Genomic DNA, 20,417 nt, shown 5'->3' with positions numbered 1-20,417 from the left:
ATGGTTCCTGGGAAATTTCATCATCTCAACCATGACCTAAAACATACAACAAGATGGAGATTCCAGTGGGATGTTTCATCATGCCTCAAGCTGCACACAGTTAAAGTCTTCTGTGGGCTGCGCCGTGAACTGACAAGTCCTTAAGTACTTGATGTCTGCGGGTGGTGTGCATGCTGGGTTGCCAGTCACCCAGAGAAAGGTCCCCTTCTGTGGGACACCAGGGGTGGGAGAGACCCCATGCCACACTCATAGAAGAAAGAGGCTACAGCTGTTCTTTCAGTTGTGGTGAGACATGGCTTGCCTCCTAGGTCCCCGTATGAGCGCCTTCTTACGGGACCTGCTACTTTGTCTGCTGGCAAAAAGAAGCTATCATGCAACCAGAAAGAGGAGATCACGGCTGGTCCTGACCAGCTCACACATAATGCCATCCACCTCTAGATCTTACTCCCTGAATGCAAATGCATTTTAAACACACACACACACACACTCTCTCGTTGCATACGCAGCTCTCTCACACATACAATATGACCTGGGGATTGAGGTCGTTCTTGCCCATTTCAGCTCTCTGCCCAACAGCACTCTCTTTTGGAGACAGTGTGGAAATAATTAACAGGGCGATGATGCTAATAACAACGGAGCGCCCCGCCGCTCGGCAGCCCCAGGTGTTCGGGACCCTGCAGCAGAAGAGTCGAGAAAGAGGGAAGGAGAGAGAAGAAGAGCGACGGAGAAGATGAGAGGAGTATGTAGACGCAGCAGCCCCCAGGTGGGCCTGTGAGCTCAGCACAATCAGTCACACTGGAGCCACTGGGCTCATGTGAAGACACCCTCACTCTTCTCTCCCAGCCCCTCCAGCCTCTCTACAGCATTAATGAACAGATGAGCTGCTGTGCATGTCTTTTATATGTCTATGTGTGTGTTACTGTGTAGATCAATTTCCACGTACTAGGTCAGACAGTGCCTGGGGCTAGTTTTGGAGGGGGTTAAGGGGTGGAGGGGTTGGACAGCCGACCCTGGTAGCCCCGCAGCATGGCACTGTGGTCATGGACAACGGGCTCCCAGAGCCCCCTTGCTGAGGCGGTTCCCCCCTGCCGAGCTAATCCCCTGCTCCTCGGGATTAACCAACTTCACAGCGCTGGCCCCTACTGTGCTGTCAAGGCACCATTTCACCCTCCAACTCTACCCCAGCCACCACCACCCTCCACCCTCCACCAACCATCCCTCCCCTGCATTCACACTCAGATACACCCTCATTTACCCCTCCATGGTACCCCTCTTCCTTCTGAAATGTCAGTGTTGATTTTCTCTACTGCTGTCTCTGTTTCCGTCTCTCTCTCACTCTCTCTCAGTCCTGCTCACTTTTTTCCTTTCCATGTTATAGTTAATTTATTAGTAATCCTGTTTACTCTACATCACAGCTAAGCATTTTTCAAACCATGCTGCTGAGTTTTAGAAATTTTAATTTATTTTTCCTACCAAGCATCCATTGGTTTCCTTTCGTTTCACCACAATATGAAAATGTATTAGCCAACTGTTGAAATATGTTTGTGTTGTGTAATCCATCACAGTGAACATCAGAGCTGCATTATTTTTTTTTATCAAGTTACATTACAGTTATCAGGTAATGGTCTGGAACAATTAATCAGCACTAGTGCTGCAGGATTAGTCATTTAATCATTTTATTGATCAACAGAACGTTAATCACCAGTAATTTTGATAAACAATTAATAGTCATTTGTTGATTCCATCTCAAATCTGAGGATTAGCTGCTTTTCTCAATTTCTTTGAAATGTCTCTTTTGTGTTATTTTGCTTCTTTTTTCAGAAATTTTATAGACTAAAGAATTAATTGATTTATTGTAGAAAAAATATAGAGACAAATGGATCATGAAAATAATTGGTGGCTGCAAAATAAAAAATAATGCAGATTTCAGGTCCACTCTGGTCTCTTTACCCGGGCAGTCATTAGTTATTAGCCTGATTAAAACAACCAGAGTAGTTCATTTAGAACTTATTCTACCTATGTGCGTCTGTTAAGACTCATTTATTGTGTACTGTATCCACATGCACAGTCATTTCCCAGCTCCAGCTACCGTGTCTCACAGTGATTTTGAGGCACCACAGAAAGAGAGTGGGTCCAAATCAGGCAGATCATCACATCTCTCTCATGTTCCCCTCTTTCCACCTCGCCTCCCTCTATCCTCCCCCCACGGTTTCCTCTTTTAACCACATTTCTCCAACCTCTCCTCCACCTTCTGTCCCATTGCTCCCTCCATCACTGCACAGCGCTGATTAGGTGGGCAGGAGATGATGGGTGTATTTGGGGCCTGTGAGGCCGGCGATGTGGAATCTGTCTGACATGCTCCAGCAAAGACAGTGTCTCCTCTTCATTGTCTTCTAATGGGGCGCTGAGGTCTCGGAGACACTGAGGTAGATGACGCAAAGAGCGTGCGTGTGTGCACGAGTGTCTGTGTGTGTGTGTGTGTGTCTGTGTGTGTGTGCGTGACAGTTATAGAGAAACATTGGCGAGCAGCGGCAGGTGTGCCCGAGGATGGTATTAGGGAAAGGCAGAGAGAGGCTGAAGGTAATGAGTAGTACAAGCTGTATGTTCTTCCGCCTTGTTGATAAACGATGGTCTGGCAATTCAGACAATTTCCAGCCTTTACCAACAGGCAAGTCGTTTTTCTCTCGCCTTCTTTCTGCTTCTGTATCTTTTCCTCTTTTATCCTCTTTTTCTTTTTGTCACCTTCCATCTCTCGCTGTCAAAACACACATATTAAATACGTGTACCCCTTGTATATACCCCTTTTTGTCTCTCATATCATGCTGCCACCCAGTCACCCCGTCGTTCATGCAGTCAGTCAGGCTGCAGCATTGTGTTGCTGGGTAATTATCAGTGGTTAGGATTTGACAGATGCCGCCGAGGTGTTGGCAGTCAGTTCGCCGTCATCCCACAGGAGGAAGCAACGGCTGACCTTTTAGAACGCATAGGCCTGGCAAGCCATTGCAATATCCAGACACCACACCTCGCAGACACCTAGGGAGGGATCGACACCGGTGGTGGAAGGGTTAGCTGTTATATATATTCGTCCTGTGCTCATGTGAATGTGTCTGTGTGTGTGTTGGCACAAGGTGAGGGGGCTTGCATCTTGATGAGAGCACCTTCCCCTTGGGCCAAAACACACACACAAGATAAGTGCATACATGTGTGTGTGTGTGTGTGTGTGTGTGTGTGTGTTCATTATAAATGGTAAAAATGGGAATTAATCATTAAATGGATCTGGACCGATTAAAGGGGAGCCAGTAGGAACTCGTCTTTTTTCTTTCTAATATTTTCTTAACTCATTTATTTATTGATGAAACTGCTTATAGATTTTTCCTTTTTAAAAATCCATTATTGTGTCCTTGATTTACGCTCAGCCTTCCCTAATAACCTGCTGTTTGTGTGTTTTCTTCGTTTATTTCTTCTGTTTTCCCCTTTTGTCTTTTTAAAATTTAAACATTTCAATTTATTGTACTCATATACACACTGTGTGTATCAATGAACATGCCAGTATGTACTATATGAACACAAGCTCAAGTTTATTCCTACGTAAGTGATATTTAAATATTTTAGCCATGCCTTACAGATGTCGGTTGACCTCAGCTATACTTTGTTCAGAGCAAAATTTTGGTACATTAACATACTCAACTAAGATGGTTAACATGGTAAACATCATACTTGCTTAACATCAGCGTGTCATTTTGAGCATGTTAGCATGCTGACATTAGCATTTAGTACTACTATGTGAGCTGTGTGCAGCTTGACAGAGTTGCTGGCACGGCTGTAGACTCTAATTTCTTACAACCCAAACTTATATGGAACCATTCTTAATTAAACCATTTCATTGAGTGTCACTGTTGACGTACTTTCCAGCAGTGACTTATACCACTTTTTTGCAATAGACACCAGTTACATGGCACAGTTTGTACCATCCTAAAAACACAAAAAATACCCACAACTAGCAATTAAACCTCAGGCTTTGGCTACAGCCACTTTCTCCCCAGCAATTTGGGTGCCAATTTTAATTTGAACCCCAACTACCCACCACCCTACACCCCACAGTGCTGCCCTACATGGCTGCTATCAACACAGGGGCTTACTTTGGTAATGAAGTGGGGTCTCAGTCTTCCATCTCCCGTCTAGTTTTGAAGAGCGCGGAGCAGTAATTGGTGTACGACCTACACCACCGGCAGCACTCATGTCCCCTGTCCTACGTGACATTCCCATCCAATTAAATCTCCGTCTTCACACGCACACACACACAGAGGCACTACAAGAGCACACACTCCCTATTATCATGGCTCCCCAAATTCTCTTCCGTATAGTCTTTCAAGGTGCCTTTTTAAGTTTACACAAGTGTCGTATAGCATATCTGCAGTTTATTTACGTACAGAAAATGTGTGTGTGGACACATACAGTCCATGAGCAGATTGTGTGCTCACACACTGAGGAAGCACACTTCTGGTCTGAATGAGTTCATTCACAGGGATTATGGGTAAATCTGTGTGGCCAGTGGATGGAATGCTCTCTGTCTCGCAAGGATTAGCTGAAGGTGACACTGAGGTGACAGGTCTGTGTCCATCTGTGTTTGTATATACTGCCACAGTGTAGTCTATGTGTGTATGTGGACTTGTATTACACATGTTGTGGGGACATAAATCTGTTTATGCGGTTACATTGTAGGGACTCACATTCCTTTTCGAGACAAAATGTAAGTTCCCGTAACGTAAATCGTTACATTTCAGGGGAAATACCTGCTTTAGGGTTAGGATTTGTGTATTTGTGCTTGTGCACATTTTTGCATGGCCTGTACACGTATGTCTGTGTTATTAGCCTGAAATGTCCTGTAATCCATCAGAGTTAATGAGGGGTGTGTGTGTGTGTGTGTGTGTGTGTGTGTGTGTGTGTGTGTGTGTGTGTGTGTGTGTGTGTGTGTACGTGTGTGGTCTCCTGCAGTGATTGCAGTGGGCTGTGTTTTGTGTGTGTATCTTCTGGCTGACCTTGACTTCGGTCAGTCAGTTGAACTCACTCCGAGGCCATCCGTACAGAGAGCAAGACTCCATCAGATCACCAGATGTCATCGTACTCAATCTGTCAAATGTGTGTATCATGAGAAAATAACAAGGAAAACGGCTCTGCCCTTGAGGTGAATGAGAGAGATTTGGGAGTTCATAAATGAAAGTGTGTCAAAGGTTAAATCAGTGGCTCCCAACCCTGTGGGGGTCAGGATCCTTCAAAGGGCCCCGAAATTAATCTGACACCCCGAGATAAATCTGAGTCACAGGTTGATTACAGGGATAAATCTTTTACATCTTCATGTCTGAAAATCCTTAAAAATGAAACAAATATAAAATGTTATCAGGTCTCCTGTCTACACCATGGCCATGCCTGTGACAAGAATGTGCGGAGAACAGCTCTTTGAAAGCGTAAATGTAGCCTAGTCATAATATACTGTTGAAGAAATAATGTGAGCCAGGTTCAGGTGTGAAGAAGTTTCAGAGACTGATGAAGACTTGCACAGCATGGTTTATTGAGCCCGAGGAGATACAGAGCCAGCACATAACATGTAAACACGTCAAATGCCAACTCCAAAACATAGAACAACAAATGTATCTGATGTTTAGACTCCAATGCTACGTCATATTGGAATCTATTACTATCCATGAGTTGTACTCTGATCTGTGAGTCAGTAAGTTCTTGTAAACGTTCTTGTGAGACTCAGCCTTGCCAGAATCCCAGAGAACACCGATATCTTCTAGCCAGACTCCTGAGCTACTGTCTCTACATTATCAGTCTAACTGTTGTCTCCCTAACAAGGCCAGTTACATGTGAGAAATAACTAGATCTGGAAGGTCAGTGAACGCTTGTGGGGTCAGCTAATGACTCCAAGCTTGACCTTACCTTTCCCTGTGACATCAATTAAGCCCCCTAAGAATATTCTTTAACATGTACTGTGTGAAGTGTTTACATATGACTTCAGTAAATTGGGTTGCGCCACACAAACTAATTCTTATGTAGAAATTAGTACTGAATCTTCACACCCAGTAACTGCAACAGACAAAACTAATACAAGCTGGTTAATATGACTCATTTAGATTTTTAAAAGAAGGAAAATTGTCTGACACATTTAAAAAACATAAAAATGTTTAATAATGGATGTTTAATAATCTCAACAATCAGATATTTCATTTTCATTTTAGACATGTACATGATTACTGTTTTACCTATTGTTGGGGATCAAAGTAGGGGCAGGTTTGGTTGTTAGCTAAATATCATATATTTTAGAAATATTGATAAAGTTATTAATATTAAAAAGTATTCTTAAATATTAGTAATTATAGGGCACCACCATGGAATCAGGGACCAATAACTGAATGTGAAAACAGTATCAAAAAGGTTGATCCACCTATAAATGGCAATAATGAAACACTATTACATAAATAAGGAGGGACAGTGAAGGGTGAAACAGTACACTGGCTGTAATAACAAACTGTTACTACAATACTATACACAAATAACCAAAGGCAACAACTCCTTTAAATTTAACTTTAGCATAGATCAACGATCATCAGCTTAAGTAAATAAATCACTACCATCTATTCTAAACAACATGAGATACAAAAAACAAGCATACAACAATAAGCAGGCATATTTGTGCATAAGTGTAGGTGGGTATGTGTGACAATGGAGGAGGGGTTAAGAGTGAGGAAAATGGTGGCCCACATGGATGTTCACATCATAATCCAAAATGGAGAATAAACTCTTTCTGCCCTCACCCAAAATGGCGGAGTGCACAGCTGAAATTTTCCTACAATTGTGGGTCTCAGTGTGGATCAGGGCAAAGCGTGAAAGCATGTGTGTGCGTGTGGGTTAGTACAGAAAGGAAGCAAGAGAAAAAGGTATATGTGATCCTGGTTGCCACAGTCAGGTACATAATGCCACTCTAACATACAGCCACCAGCAGTGAATTCTGTATTCCCCAGCGGGTACTGGCTTTGTTTAGATAGAATTTGCTATTGTCTTTGCGCTCCTATTGCAAGAACTAACACCAGAAAAATATACTAATCCTAACTTCTGTGGTAAAGCACGATAACTGCCACTTTATCACACAGGAACTGGCTGTAAACTTTAATTCAGCAACCGTGTTCTCGGACTTCGGTCTTGATAAAGTGCTGTTATTAGTTACACGCTCATTAATTTGAACAAAGCTTTCATGACCCAGCTGCATGGTAGTGGTACAATATCAATGCACGGAAGTTCACAAAAACAGGACGCCTTATATATCCCACAGAATACTTTTCACTGAAAATTTCCCACATGAAGCTTATACAAATTACAATAACACAGTTATAGATCTATCATCTTCTGCCCAGACATACAAAAGCGTCTTGCATCAGTCATTATAGGAAATCCTATAAGTGGAGTGGAGTTTTCTCTCTGCTCGGTTCTGACAATTCGCCGGGGCCCTGCTCTTGTCACAGTTCCAGCGGCACAACTGATCCCTCAAAGGCAGTGAGAAGGAACAGTGGAGTTGACTTAATGTATGGAGAGAGAGGGTTACCTTCTCTCAGTAAAAGAATGGTTTGTTCTTCTTCTGCAGGTATGGAGATCCATTATGCTGTTTGGTGCATTGTCCTTTGTTTCCATGGCAGGGTTTTTCTTTTCTGTGTAGGCCTCTCTCTTTGTTCTCTCAAGTTGAGGTCTAACACTATATTTACAAAAGATTGAAAGTTTACTGTTATTTTGGCAGTTAGCTTGTGGTGCTAAAGTCTTTACTAGATAAGACATTCCCTAAGTTTTAATGGTGCAACTCAATTTAGTAATTGCCCAGTTTGCAACTAGCTAGTAGCTAGGACAAAGGACAAACAAACACACTAATGGGTTTACAATTAGCCAATGCACCCTCATTTAGAAACAAGGGGGTTGGTGGAACACCTTCAGCAGTTTTTAGTTGAGAGCCATGGACAGTACAGCACTAGTCATAGATGTGATGTGTTAAATATGACTACTGTTGTGTCTTCCTTACAGTTCTCCAGGTGAAGCTGCAAGTATGTCAGCAAATTGATACGCTTCCTATAGGATGCAAATACCCACAACATTAACATGTCTGAGCAGCTCTTGAGTCCTTCCTCTACAAGGCAGTAGATTTCACCATCAGACATTGATTAGCAACCTCGAGACAAAGAACACAGGTCCAAACAGCTGTCACATGCAGAGAGAATCAACAAAGGGAACAGAGGTGCATACAAACAAGTTCAAATTAGTTGTCACAAAGCTGCTGTTTTTGTTTTCATCTCTGACAATTTGCGCAAAGCTGTCGTTTGTGAAATAGAGCATAGCAAAAGGCGAGTGCGTGTGTGTAACTCCTGCCACATTTGACGACTTCTGTGTGTCCTAAAAACATCAGTACAAAAGTCAAATTGCATATTAGATTAAATGTTGAGATCATAAAATGATCTCCAGTACGGTACCTTGATGCAATAAACACTGCAACCAAGGCCATAATGACAGGAAACATGTCTCTTAGCAACCACATAGAATCACTTTGCATTATAGTATCTTGCTATAAAAAGCTATTAGATAAATACCTCGATTGATGGGCCCATTTTGGAACTCTGTCTTGTATTTTATTTTCAAGGTTAAGTGGCCAGACGCAGATGACTTCACATTCAAAGAGGTTATTCCAGTGCAGCTACAATAGAGTTTGAGTACAGGACATTAAAATACCAATGGTTTTGGTTTCAGTCCTTCAGAAATAAATCTATTCAATCAAGGAAGGACAAATTCCTTGTAGAAAATGCAGAGATACTGATTTTTCAACCAAATGGGGTCTCAGTTGAAAAAAACACATCCGATGGGTTGGAGACATGCGTATGTGCCAGTGTTGGTGCCCAGCAGACAGCAGGGTGATAGTGGAGGTGTGGGCACAGGCCTCACAGTTTCTGTGATGTGCTCTGACACACAGATGGCAGCTGACACAACACAGACCGACTCTAACTGTGTCCTCTCGCACCCTCTCTCACTATTCTCCTCCTCCTCCAAAATGGATGTTCTCTCTCCTGTTCGCCTTTATGCACGTCTATCTTTTGTCTGACTTGATAGACATTCAAATTAATGCAAAAAAATATTATCACAACTCTCCTTTCCGGGTTTTCATTTCCTCTTCTTCCCCCCCCCCCCCTCCCTTCACATTTCCCTTCACATTTCCCTTCTTTACCCCTTTCCTTCTGTCGTCCTCATCCACACAGTGATCTCGCCCAGGTGTGAGTAAAGCATTTTGGATGAGATACTAGTAAATATGCAAAGAAGCAGGAAGACACAGTTGAATGATTTCAAATGAACATCCACAGTCCCTATCAGCAGCTTCCTTTGTCAAAACAGCCTGCATGCACGTACAAATGTGCTGCAAAATTTGCTTTAAAATGACAGTTCAGCAGACAATTTCAACTGCATTTTCTTCTTACTAGGACTCTATAGAATAGTTTATGACACATTGTCGAGATCTCCCCCACCTAACTACTAATGAACATCCATGGGCAAACGTGCAAAATGTTAATGTAAGCAAATGATGTTTGTGTGCAAATTGTTTTGAATGCCCTCCAGGCCAGAGCTGATTCACACAGTAGCCCTGTTTTCCTCAAGCCAAATCACAACCTCTCAGTTCATTACTCCTGACAGGAAACAGAGGGCTATGAGGAATTGATGCACTCACATACACTTGCACTCCCTCCCTCTTGTGCCTGTTCCAATGGCAGTATAGAAACCAAATCAAACTATTGTCAAACATGTGGATGCATGCAAATGTCTTATATTAAGATCGTCTGGTTTAATGACATTTGACACCAGATGGGGGAGCTTGCAGACTAGGGGGTTAAAATAAAACAGTCAGTCAAGTGTCTGTATAGTCAAATCTCTTCACAAAGTCAGTAAGTCAAGGCTCACATGATTAATCTTTGAAATCAAAAGAGGAAAGAAAAAATCAGTATAAACTGAATACATAAATAGCCTAAGGAACACACATACAGCAAGACTAAAAATCTACAGACATGCCGCTGTGAGGCACAGCTGACATCAGCATGCTAACATCCTCACAATGGCGATGTTAACATGCAGATGTTTAGCAGGTTTGTTTACTGTTTTCACCATTGTAGTGTAGCACGTTAGCATACTAACATTTGCTAAAAAGCACTGAACTTTAAGTGCAGCTGAGGCTGAAGGGAATGTCATTGCAAGCATTTGTTCATAAATATAAGTTTCGGACAAATTAAAAGTTTGACCTGATCGTGCTGTTATATGATGAAAAGTCGAGCGATTACCACACTTACAATTGGTATTTAATTCAGTGGTTTACATTGACATTTATTCATTTAGCTGATGCTTTTATCCAAAGCGACTTACAATTGCTATACATGTCAGAGGTCGCACGCCTCTGGGTCACAGTGGGGGATGGAACCCGGGTCGCTCACACCAAAGGCATAGTCTTATCCATTGCGCCATCACCACCACTTGGTGGTTGTTGAGATGTAGTCTGGGCTAAAGTGGTGGATCTACCAACCAACTGACATTGTCTCAAACCACAATGCTAAAAAATACAATCAGTGCAGTGAACAGATCTGTGGTGATCAAAACCAAATGTGACACTTTGTTGTGGTAGCACAATCACTTGATGTTTTGCAAAAAATGCAAATTTACCCACACGACTAACACAGAGGTATCCCATGTTGATATGTACACGTGCATCTGAGGCTGCATGTGGGCAGCAGGAAGAGAATGCAAGATAGACAGAGAGATAGTGTTCATGCGAGCCAGCCAGATAGATAGCTGGGCTGTTGCTGGGATTAATGTGAATTTGTAACTTAAGGGCATGAGTTGATAGAATCTGGAGCATCAGCTCCTCTCTGCAGGCGATTAATGCATTGCTTTTTTTCTTTTTACAAACTTCCATTGTATTCCAGTGCACAGACTCAGTTTCTAAAGGTTCCACTGCTGTTGTTGCAGACCTGTGTGTTGTAAGTTTATTTGACAACTTGAATGAAAGCAGGTCTTGTTAGTGTGTCTTTCCTGTGTGTGCATCATCTGCCACTACGAGCTGTTTGGCTTTTAATAGCTAGTGTGGGGGATACTGTAGCTATTGTAATATAGCCAGTGTTTGCATGCCATTCCTGTGTGGTTTTAACTGTAGCATGATGCATTCTTCTGCTTCTTAATGAATCTTTTGTCAATTTTGAGGTGTATAGAGTCCAAGCGGTGTTATTATCTGAGCAAGGCATTTTTTTAATTCCTCCTTCTAAGTCCCCGCTCTCGTTTCTCACTCTATATATGCTATAGTTTGTATCTCAGGGGAAATGGATACATGTCAGTATCTCAAAGACTGGCAGCCCATCTATTATAGTGTATCATGTGTGTGTTTGTGTGTGAAAGAGAGAGAAAAAGAAGGATGGAGAAAAGCGTGGTTCATCATCCTCACTGCCCTGCAGGTAACCACATTAGTGAATTGGCTGTGAAGCCTCAGGCGCCTTCTACATGATAAGATGGTTTTGGTAAGCGATAGATACAGATAGCTACTCTATGTATTATGTAGATGGTCGAAAATGGAGGGTATGTGGTCAGCGTCAAGAGGCAGGCATGGGTCAACTACTTGTAAATTTGTCATTGCCTACTGTATGAGTTCAATCTCTTGAGTCACCAATGTATAGCAACAAAGTGCAGCCATTGTTTATCTATCTTGACTTCCCATATCACATTATATCACACTTACTGATTCATGCTTTCTATATTTATTCCTCCTTCCGTAGAATTTTGATGCTGCTCCATAGTCAGAGATAAACAAGATGGCTCACAAAAGGCTTTGAGATGCGTTACCAAGCCACCAAGCAAATCTAATAGAAGGCTGCGTAACAACTGACACTTTACTGCATCCATTCATTTTCATGGTCTCTGACTCAGCTGTAGGTTTCCTAGTTACAAAGCGAGGGCCCGAGGGGCAATATCTGTTTCTTATGTGCCACATTTTCTCCGTGCTCCTGTGATGACATCATCACTGAGTGACATATTCTTAGCTAGTGAAGCCCACGTCCAGACACATGTTCCAGTTCCTTGAAAAGGACAGAAATGGATTTTAGAACATCCGCTGGGGGCAGTGGTGGCCCAAAGGCCCCAGAGGTTAGAGAAGCGAGCTTGTGACTGTGAGGTCGCCAGTTCAATCCCTGGACCGGCAGGATAAAATCTGGGTGTGGAAAGTAAAACACACGGTGCTTGTCCTCCCTCATTTACCACCACTGAGGTGCCCTTGAGCAAGGTGGTGGAGCTGCTCAGTGGCCTGCAGAACAGTTTGTGCTGGGCAGCTTCCAGGTGTGAATGTGATCAGGGCTTTCCTGCAAATGAGAGGATGCTCTCAGTGAAGCTCCCTGAATAAATAAAGGCTAAAAAAAAAAAAAGGTACAGCTTATCATCCAGCTTTCTGTTGAGATGCAGTATAAAAACCAACTAATCAAGAGTGGAAATCTTAAGTAATGTATTTTAAAAGAGGGTTAATGGAGATAAAGAGCTAGCTTAGTTGATCTTCTCCAATAGGCCATTGCAACGCCCAGTCTCCTCTGGTTTTTAGCCTCACCTGCAAACTACTAATGGAGACCTACACTCAGGCAGGTTGGAAATAGTCAGGAGCCAGATCAACTTTGGCTTTAAAGGATAAGGCTAGCCATATTCGACATTTTTGTCAACAAAAACCATAAAAAGAGCTAAACTGATTTAATATATCCTACTAACTAATATTACCCGTGTAGTCAAAGCCTGGTTTGGCTTATAGAGCTCCACTGTTGTTCAAAAACTGTTAAGAACACATCAATGAGGTGGATGACATGTTACTTCATTACAATCAACATGGGCACTGGAGTTAATTTTGAGTGGCACATCCATTAATCTGCCACCTAAACTAGTTACCATCAAATGCTCCCGTTTAAGTAATGTTACTTAAAAACTGCAGTGCCCAGTTATTCAAGAAAATTATTTAGGGATAAAACAAATGAAACTATACATTCATGACTCATTCCTTTAAGATTAATGTTGGTTTGAATGAAAGGGCTTGTGGCGGAGTGCATCAGCCGGGGCAGGGAAGTTGCACTATTGAGAGATGGCCTACCACATTGTTGGTTTTGGTTGTTTTCTGGGATTTGGTGACAGTTTCAAAAAAGGATAACACCACGTATAAAGGCAATTGTTAAAACAACAACAACTCTAAAACCGAGAATAGATACATACATTAGAACCAAAGTAGATATGTAAAAAAAAAATGTGGTTATATACTTTCACCTTTTTGATCCAGTAAGTCTTGCTGGGGCAGATCACCCCCCATAATGAATAAATATTTGGTTCATGTGTAAATATGCCACTCACATAATGCCCAATCCACTCCCACCCTTGTATTTAACACCTGGTATTTGTGTATATACTTTCTTCATTATGTAGGTTGCAGACTGGCATATTAAGGTTGGATGTAATTCTGCATGTGCACTATGCAAAGCAAGCAAGCAGGTGGGGAGATGGCAAATCCGTCTGCTGTCAACATAAACAAACATGGCAGGTGCGACTGTACATTTCCACTGCAACTGTCAAATTTCACCTGTTGTTATCAAACATTATGGTTCTTAGCAAGACGGGTCAGTGGAAAACGGAGGACAGAGAAACATTGGCTCGTACTCTTTTACCAACACATATCAGTGGGCCGCTTTTACACCTGGCTGACATCTAATTATGATTCTCATTTGTTGACGTGTCAGTAGCAGTGCGGGCTGGGAGCATTAACGTGTTTCTCTTTATTCAGATTACATTTTTAGAGGCATATCTAGTTGAAGGTCTGGCCTCTTTCTTTCATTCACAATCTCTGTCTAGCCTTCCTAGCTGTCTTTCTTTCCGTCTCTCTCCCCACATAAAAGAACACAAACCTACATTGTTCATTCTGTTGTAACCCCCGCAGCCGTATTTTCGAGATGATTTTCCCTGTGTGATGAAACGAGCCTTGTCATGAGCTACAAGCGATTACACGGCTTCATGTGGTGATCAGTCTTTGTGTATAAGCACTTTAAAAAAAAAAATAAAAAAATAACAATCGATGCAATGCCACATGTTGATGGATAAACTCCTATAGTGTCTTAGTTGACAATGAAAAAGCTCTGTCTGCCTTTTCTGTCTGACAGAGAGCTTCAGAGGAAAGACAAGGAGAGAAGCCTATAGTCTTTGTTTTTGTAATGAAGTGGGCTTTTTTTCTCTCCGTCTCTTTCCTTTCTCCATCTCCTCTGTCTTGGAGATATAATCGAACCATATACACCCACTCTGAGAATCTTTTTAGTGTCAGTCCTAATGTCACGGCTCATATTAAATGTTTGATGGTGAATCACACGTGTAATGAATTCAATCTGATGCGTGACCTCAGAGGCTGTCTGAGACACTGAGTTTCTTCTGACCTGCTCATGTTCCTCTTTATCAGAACTTGTGACCCTTTTGACAGCATGATAGCTGTGCCGTGTTTACATTAGTGACCCTTAAAACCTATTTTCTTGATCTGCTTCCTACTAAAAGAGATGATAAGGGTCTAACATATGCACACTTTTATCAAAGTTATGATGATACTGGTGATTATGACAGATTTCTGTTTTTGTCTTATGTCTGTGCTTTTATCACTGCTTTTTAAGACTGTGTTAGAAAAATGTGATGTCAAGTATTCCCACACACCTGTCAGAATTTAAAAATATAGCAATCAGAATCTGATCATTTGATCAAACTACACCCTTAAAGTCCTGCGGTAAGATAAGCTTGGTTTTTGAGGGTAAAATATATAAATAAGATGTTTTGTTAACCTTTTTTGAAGCTAAAGTGGTGATAATAGTTGTGTGTTTTTTTTACCACTCTAGGGCAGCAGAAACAACCTGTAAACACAACATTTACATATTATCAGCTTATGAAGTTGTTAGCAAACAGTGGCCTCTTTGGTCAGCTGACAAGGAGTAGCATAAGCAATTATTTAATAATCAGTTATTTTATAATTATAGTTGTAGCTTTAGTTTTTGGTCTCTATAAATTCCTGAGGGAAATATCTGGCTCTTTATCTGCTAAATGCTCCACTATGTTCACTAGTCAAAATATTGATTAGTGCAGCTATAACTTTGTTGCTTATTTAGTCACAAATATGTGTAAAAAAAAACAACTAAGAACTGAAACCAAATTTGAGGATGAGTAATAGCCAGAAAAACAGCAAGACATTATATCTGTCTCATTTTCAAGCTAACTTTAACAGTAAGCAGGCTGGATTTGCTGTGCAGAATTGAGTGTTTAGGATTGTTTTCTTTTATCTTTTCTCATCATGACCAGCTGTTTGCAGTAGTCCTGTTGGCCTTTTGTCTATTTCGTAATCAGCTTCACTCAGCAGTGTCTGACCCTTAAATTTATGAACCTCCTCCAGTGTGGTCCGAGGGGTAATTACATCTGCTAGAGAATAAGACACGTGTTAGTCCTTCTGTCTCAGCAGGGCTCAGTTACTCAACCCGATGCTGGTGTGCGTGTCCCTGTTTAAACAGTGCTAATTGGCACTCTGTGTGTTTCGAGTCCACCTTTCCCAGAGTGTCTTCTGTCACCACTTTCTCAGACTGCTGGTGGATTTAAACCAATCCCCTCTGCAGCTGTTGCCAGGAACATTATCAGACCCCCTAAGAGAATATTCCCAAAGGCTAATTCACCCATCTCCTCTCGCACTTTATCTAACTGCCTTCTCAAAGGAAACTGTATGCAACCAGTGCTTCCAGGTTTCATTTAAATTCAGCTTCACTTTAAATGAAACAGGAGTTGAACGAGTAAAGCATCCAAGTAAAAGAAAAGTAAAGGAAGTAAACACCTGTTTGCTCACCTAACATTAGGCAAAGTGCCTAATGAAGGTCATAGAACCCACTGAAAAAAAAATCATACTTTAAAGTTTTGAAGCTTTGAAGTGACAGTATGGGGGCCTACTTTTTGAGCAGTAAAGCATTTCTCGAGTGTTTAATGTGTGAGGTTTGTTGTCCTTGGAGAAAAGGTGTTTTTCTTTTATAACAAAGACACACCCTTGATCAAGGAGGCTTGCTGTAGTCTAAATGGATGTATGTTTTAATCACAGATCCTGGACCTGTTTGCGGCTCTTTAATGAGGCCTACTCCAGCTGGAAGGCTGTCGGCGCGGCTGCTTTGATCAGTGGCCCATGGACACGGGATTACACTGCTAACACACCACGCTAATAGAGCCACGGGGCAAAAAACACACACACGAACATGTCTAAACACACACACGCAAGTTTAAGAAATATACATATAAACGCGCACAATACCACAAGACAGTGTCTTGTTCAGATGCAGCCCATTGTGTCAGGCCCTTTCATCTGTTTGTGGCGGATTGGGTCGGCTGAGTTTTAGGCTCGGCGTTGATGTCTCTGCCAAAGAGGGCTCAGTGAGAAAGGTCCAAAGCGCTGACACACAGCCCAACTCTAGAGACTAATGGCTTGTAGCTCCCAACATATGTTGCTTTGTGTAATTGCTTTAATTGCTGTCATTGTACGTAATGGTTGGTCTTTTTCATCTTCCCTGGTGGTGTAGGCATTCTGCTAATTATATCTGTCAGCCCTGCAGCCAAAATGAGTGTTTCATAGTGAATTCAGAGCTGTGGGAACTTTGAAATCAGACTGTTTCTGTACTATTGGTGTGGGTGTCGGTGTAAATGACTAACTGCAGAGTTTTTGAATCATTAGAGATTTTGTAAGTAATTTAGAGACTCCCCACTGTGAATCTGTTTAATGGAAGTGGGCTTATGACTTTACTTATCAGTGTTAAAGTTTGAACCTTGTCCTGCATCTCTTCTACTTTCTCTTGACGTCTTTTGGGGTTTTTTCAAGGTTAAACTCCAAGGTTGAAGTTAGTTAATGGTGTACACAGATGCAAAACATCTAAACATCTCTCTTTTTTCTCTCCAGGTACGACACTATCACCAACCAGTGGGAGACGGTTTCTCCTCTTCCTAAGCCGGTCCACTCTGCGGCAGCCACGGTATGCGGAGGGAAGGTCTACGTGTTCGGAGGTGTGAACGAGGCCGGGCGCTCGGCGGGTGTCCTCCAGTCCTATGTACCACAGAGCAACACCTGGAGCTTCATTGAATCACCCATGATAGGTAAGACAGGAGACAACATTTGCAGTCTTTGTCACAGATGTGGTTTCACAAGCACTTTCTTTCACACGCAAGCTTCAACACAGTGTCCTCAGGGGACATGTTGCCATTGTTACCATCACCTTTTGTATTATGACAGAGCTTGTTGTTACCAGTGTCTACCAAGTTGTGGTGTGTGTGGTTTCTCTTTCCTTATTATGCTTTTGCACTTCCCCATTTTAAAGAGAATTACCCACTCACCAGCTAAATTATTCTCCTTCCAGACATGAATATTAATGTTTGCTATTTATTAGTAATGTAACACCAAAACTAGGAAAGGCGCAGATTGCAACGACATTACTGTAACCATTATACGCATGCATTCCTTTAATCTTTGGTCATCGTCTGAGAGCAACTCGGAGTCTTTGGGCCTCCATTATGGTTACCCGGTTGCCTAGCAACAGTGTTCTCACAACTCTACCCGCATGAACACCACCCATATCATATGCTCGACTTCTCCTGTGGAAACCATGAACTCCTTATCACCATTTGAAGGCAGCATACAACATGTAGTGTAATGTGCTTTGAGTGGTTGGAAGATTACTCAAAAGAAGACTATCAAGGTGCTACGTTTAAATGGACGGTATAAGTACAATCCATTTTCCATTTACCGTATTTTCATACAGTAGATGATTGCATGAGGCTGAGTATTCCCCTGCAGTGTAAGTGTGGACATCCCATTTTGACATGTTGGTCAATCTTATATATTGCAGTTTATTTCAATGTCTCATGTGGGCCCAAGTGAAAATTAAAGCCAACTGCTTGATATCTCATGGCTCTTCTCAGTTGAAGACATGAAACACATTAAATCTGAAAATGTAAATGGAGGGAAACCAAACAAATGTGATTTTAGTCTTCAATAATAGTTTATTTCTGTGAAAATGTTGACCTACACCCATGGCAACAGAAAATTCAGTGGTCAGTATATGACCTTTTCCATTCCTGTTGTTTTCTCCTTATCATTATTACCATCCTACTCAGTATTTTCCATTCCGCCCACCCCAAGTTATTGCTCTATCATTATAATGAGCCGACCATAGCTGAAATGATGGGTGGGTCCAACCATAGCTTCTGACATGTTATTGGCCAAACTCTGTAGTTATTCACCGTACAAACCTGCAGAAACATTTCAGGCGGACCCACCAGGGACCTGTGAAGGACGCAACAACAGAAGAAACACTTTAACCAAGCTGCCATAACTCTAAGGTAGCAGGGAAAACACACAGAGTACAACTCTGCGTGATTCAAAACACTAACAGCTGTGCTCCCAGTGCAAAGATCTTATCCACAGGCAGGTTTTTTCACAACAAAATACCCTTGAAAGGTGCAGCACAGGGATGATTGCCATTGATTTGAACATAGTCTTTTTGTTTAACATTTGGCTCTGGAAAATACTTTTACATACGTGTACATATATGTGAAATTTAAACACAACCCACAAAATTCCTTGCATTAAAGTAACAGTTCACTCTCTGGGAGACGTTAGATAAGAATATTGATACCACTCTGTGTATTAAATATAAGCCAAAGCCTTCAGATGGTTAGCTTAATTTAGCACATAAGACTGAAACAAGGGTAAATAGCTGGCCTGACTAGATCCAAAGGTAACAATATCCACCTACTGGCACCTCTTAAGCTCTCTGAATAACACATTAGGCCTTGTTTGACCTGCACAAAATCCAAAGCATAAAAACAACAATTTTACATTTGACCAGTGGAGACTCCAGGAAGTTACTGATCCAAGCCAAGAAATAGTCCAGCACATAACCACCAGTAAAATGGCTAACTGTCATTTTTACACTTCAGTGTTTGTACTGATTATTAAAAAAGAAATACAGTTGGAGGTGCTGATGGGCATATTTTGTTACCTTCAGGTGGAACCAAGCTAGCTGTTTCATCCTTATTCCAGTTTTTATCCTAAGCTAAGCGAACCAGCTGCTGACTGTGTTATATTTAAAAGACATATATGTGTGGTAGAGTGGTATCAGTCTTCTTATGTAATTCTCTGTGTGAAAGAAAATTAGTGTATTTCCCAAAATGTCGTAACTATTTCTGAAATAAAGTTTTCAAACCAAAAAGAAAATCTGTGTTTATAGTCATTTTAAATACATTTTTCACACAATTAAAACTTTATTTGATGCTGGATTACCCCATTTTAGATGTTGGCACATTATGGATTCTCAGGGCGAAGGGCTGCCCAAATGATGCTTTTAAAAAAGAGAATTATTATCTCAAATGGTGGCATACTGTTGCTGCAGGCAACACTCAGAGCAGCAGACATCAAAGAGAAAGACAGGGTCAGAAATGTATTTGAATTCAAATGTTTCCTTACAAGAAGTTGTTCTTGTGTCATTAAAGCGCCAGAACAGAGGCACTTCCCTCAGCACTGTTGCCTAAAAACTTGCTCTCTGTTATTAGTGGCTTTTTCAAAGCGAGACTACTGTGAGCTGATTATGTAAGAGTAAGAGCTGAATGATATTAAAGGGCTGGCAGAGGAGAAACGAGAGACAAGTCTGGTGAGAAACGCGCACATGCACACACATACAGAGATACAGACACACGCAACCTCTCCTTACCCTCATATCAACTATACATTCCCCGGGGGCGCAGGTACACAGGGCATGAATTATGTAACGAGCTGGGAGGTTACTCCACGTGTGTGTGTGCATGTCTGGTGTTTTTGTGTAAGTGTGGGTGTGTGTGTGTGTGTGTGTGTGTTAAGGACAGACGCAGACAGACAGACCGTCATCTGTCAGGGTGTAGATGAGCCTGTGTCTGACAGCCAGCGAGCCAGGAGATAATGGACGGGTTTAGTGCTTCCTGTGAAATTGGGCCGGCGATGATTTTAGTGAGCCGGTGGGGAGCGCTTCTCGATCAGCCCTCTGCCTCCCTCCATTGCTCTCCCTCTCTAATCTCTCAGTTCATCTCTCTCTCTCTCCCTCACCCCCCTCTCTCTGTCTCACTGTCTCCCCCTCTGTACGCCTCCCCCACTCCGTCTCTCGCTGTCTCTCAGCACTGTCTTATCGACTGACACAAATACAGTTGTGTGCATTTTCTGCAACTGTGCGTCTGTGTATGTGTGCGTATGTGTGGGCTGTGTGTTTTCCCTCTGCATGGACCATCTCCCGCATGAACTGCAAATGGGTTTCACAAACACT

At 42.0% G+C, this 20,417-nt stretch overlaps 1 protein-coding gene across 3 annotated transcripts in view; it reads left to right on the top strand.

Annotated features, from left to right (window-relative positions):
- Positions 1–20,417, top strand: part of LOC123977672 (kelch-like protein 29) — a 212,939-nt gene that overhangs the window by 182,942 nt on the left and 9,580 nt on the right. For all 3 annotated transcript variants that reach the window (XM_046060558.1, XM_046060559.1, XM_046060560.1), the window contains one exon: positions 17,030–17,223. In XM_046060558.1, the coding sequence (XP_045916514.1) occupies positions 17,030–17,223 (194 nt within the window). The remainder of the gene's footprint in view (positions 1–17,029; positions 17,224–20,417) is intronic.

The sequence above is a fragment of the Micropterus dolomieu genome, linkage group LG10 (genome assembly GCF_021292245.1).
Source record: "Micropterus dolomieu isolate WLL.071019.BEF.003 ecotype Adirondacks linkage group LG10, ASM2129224v1, whole genome shotgun sequence".
Lineage (NCBI taxonomy): Eukaryota > Metazoa > Chordata > Actinopteri > Centrarchiformes > Centrarchidae > Micropterus > Micropterus dolomieu.
Note: the sequence above shows the minus strand (reverse complement) of the source record. Positions and strands in the feature narration are given on the sequence as shown.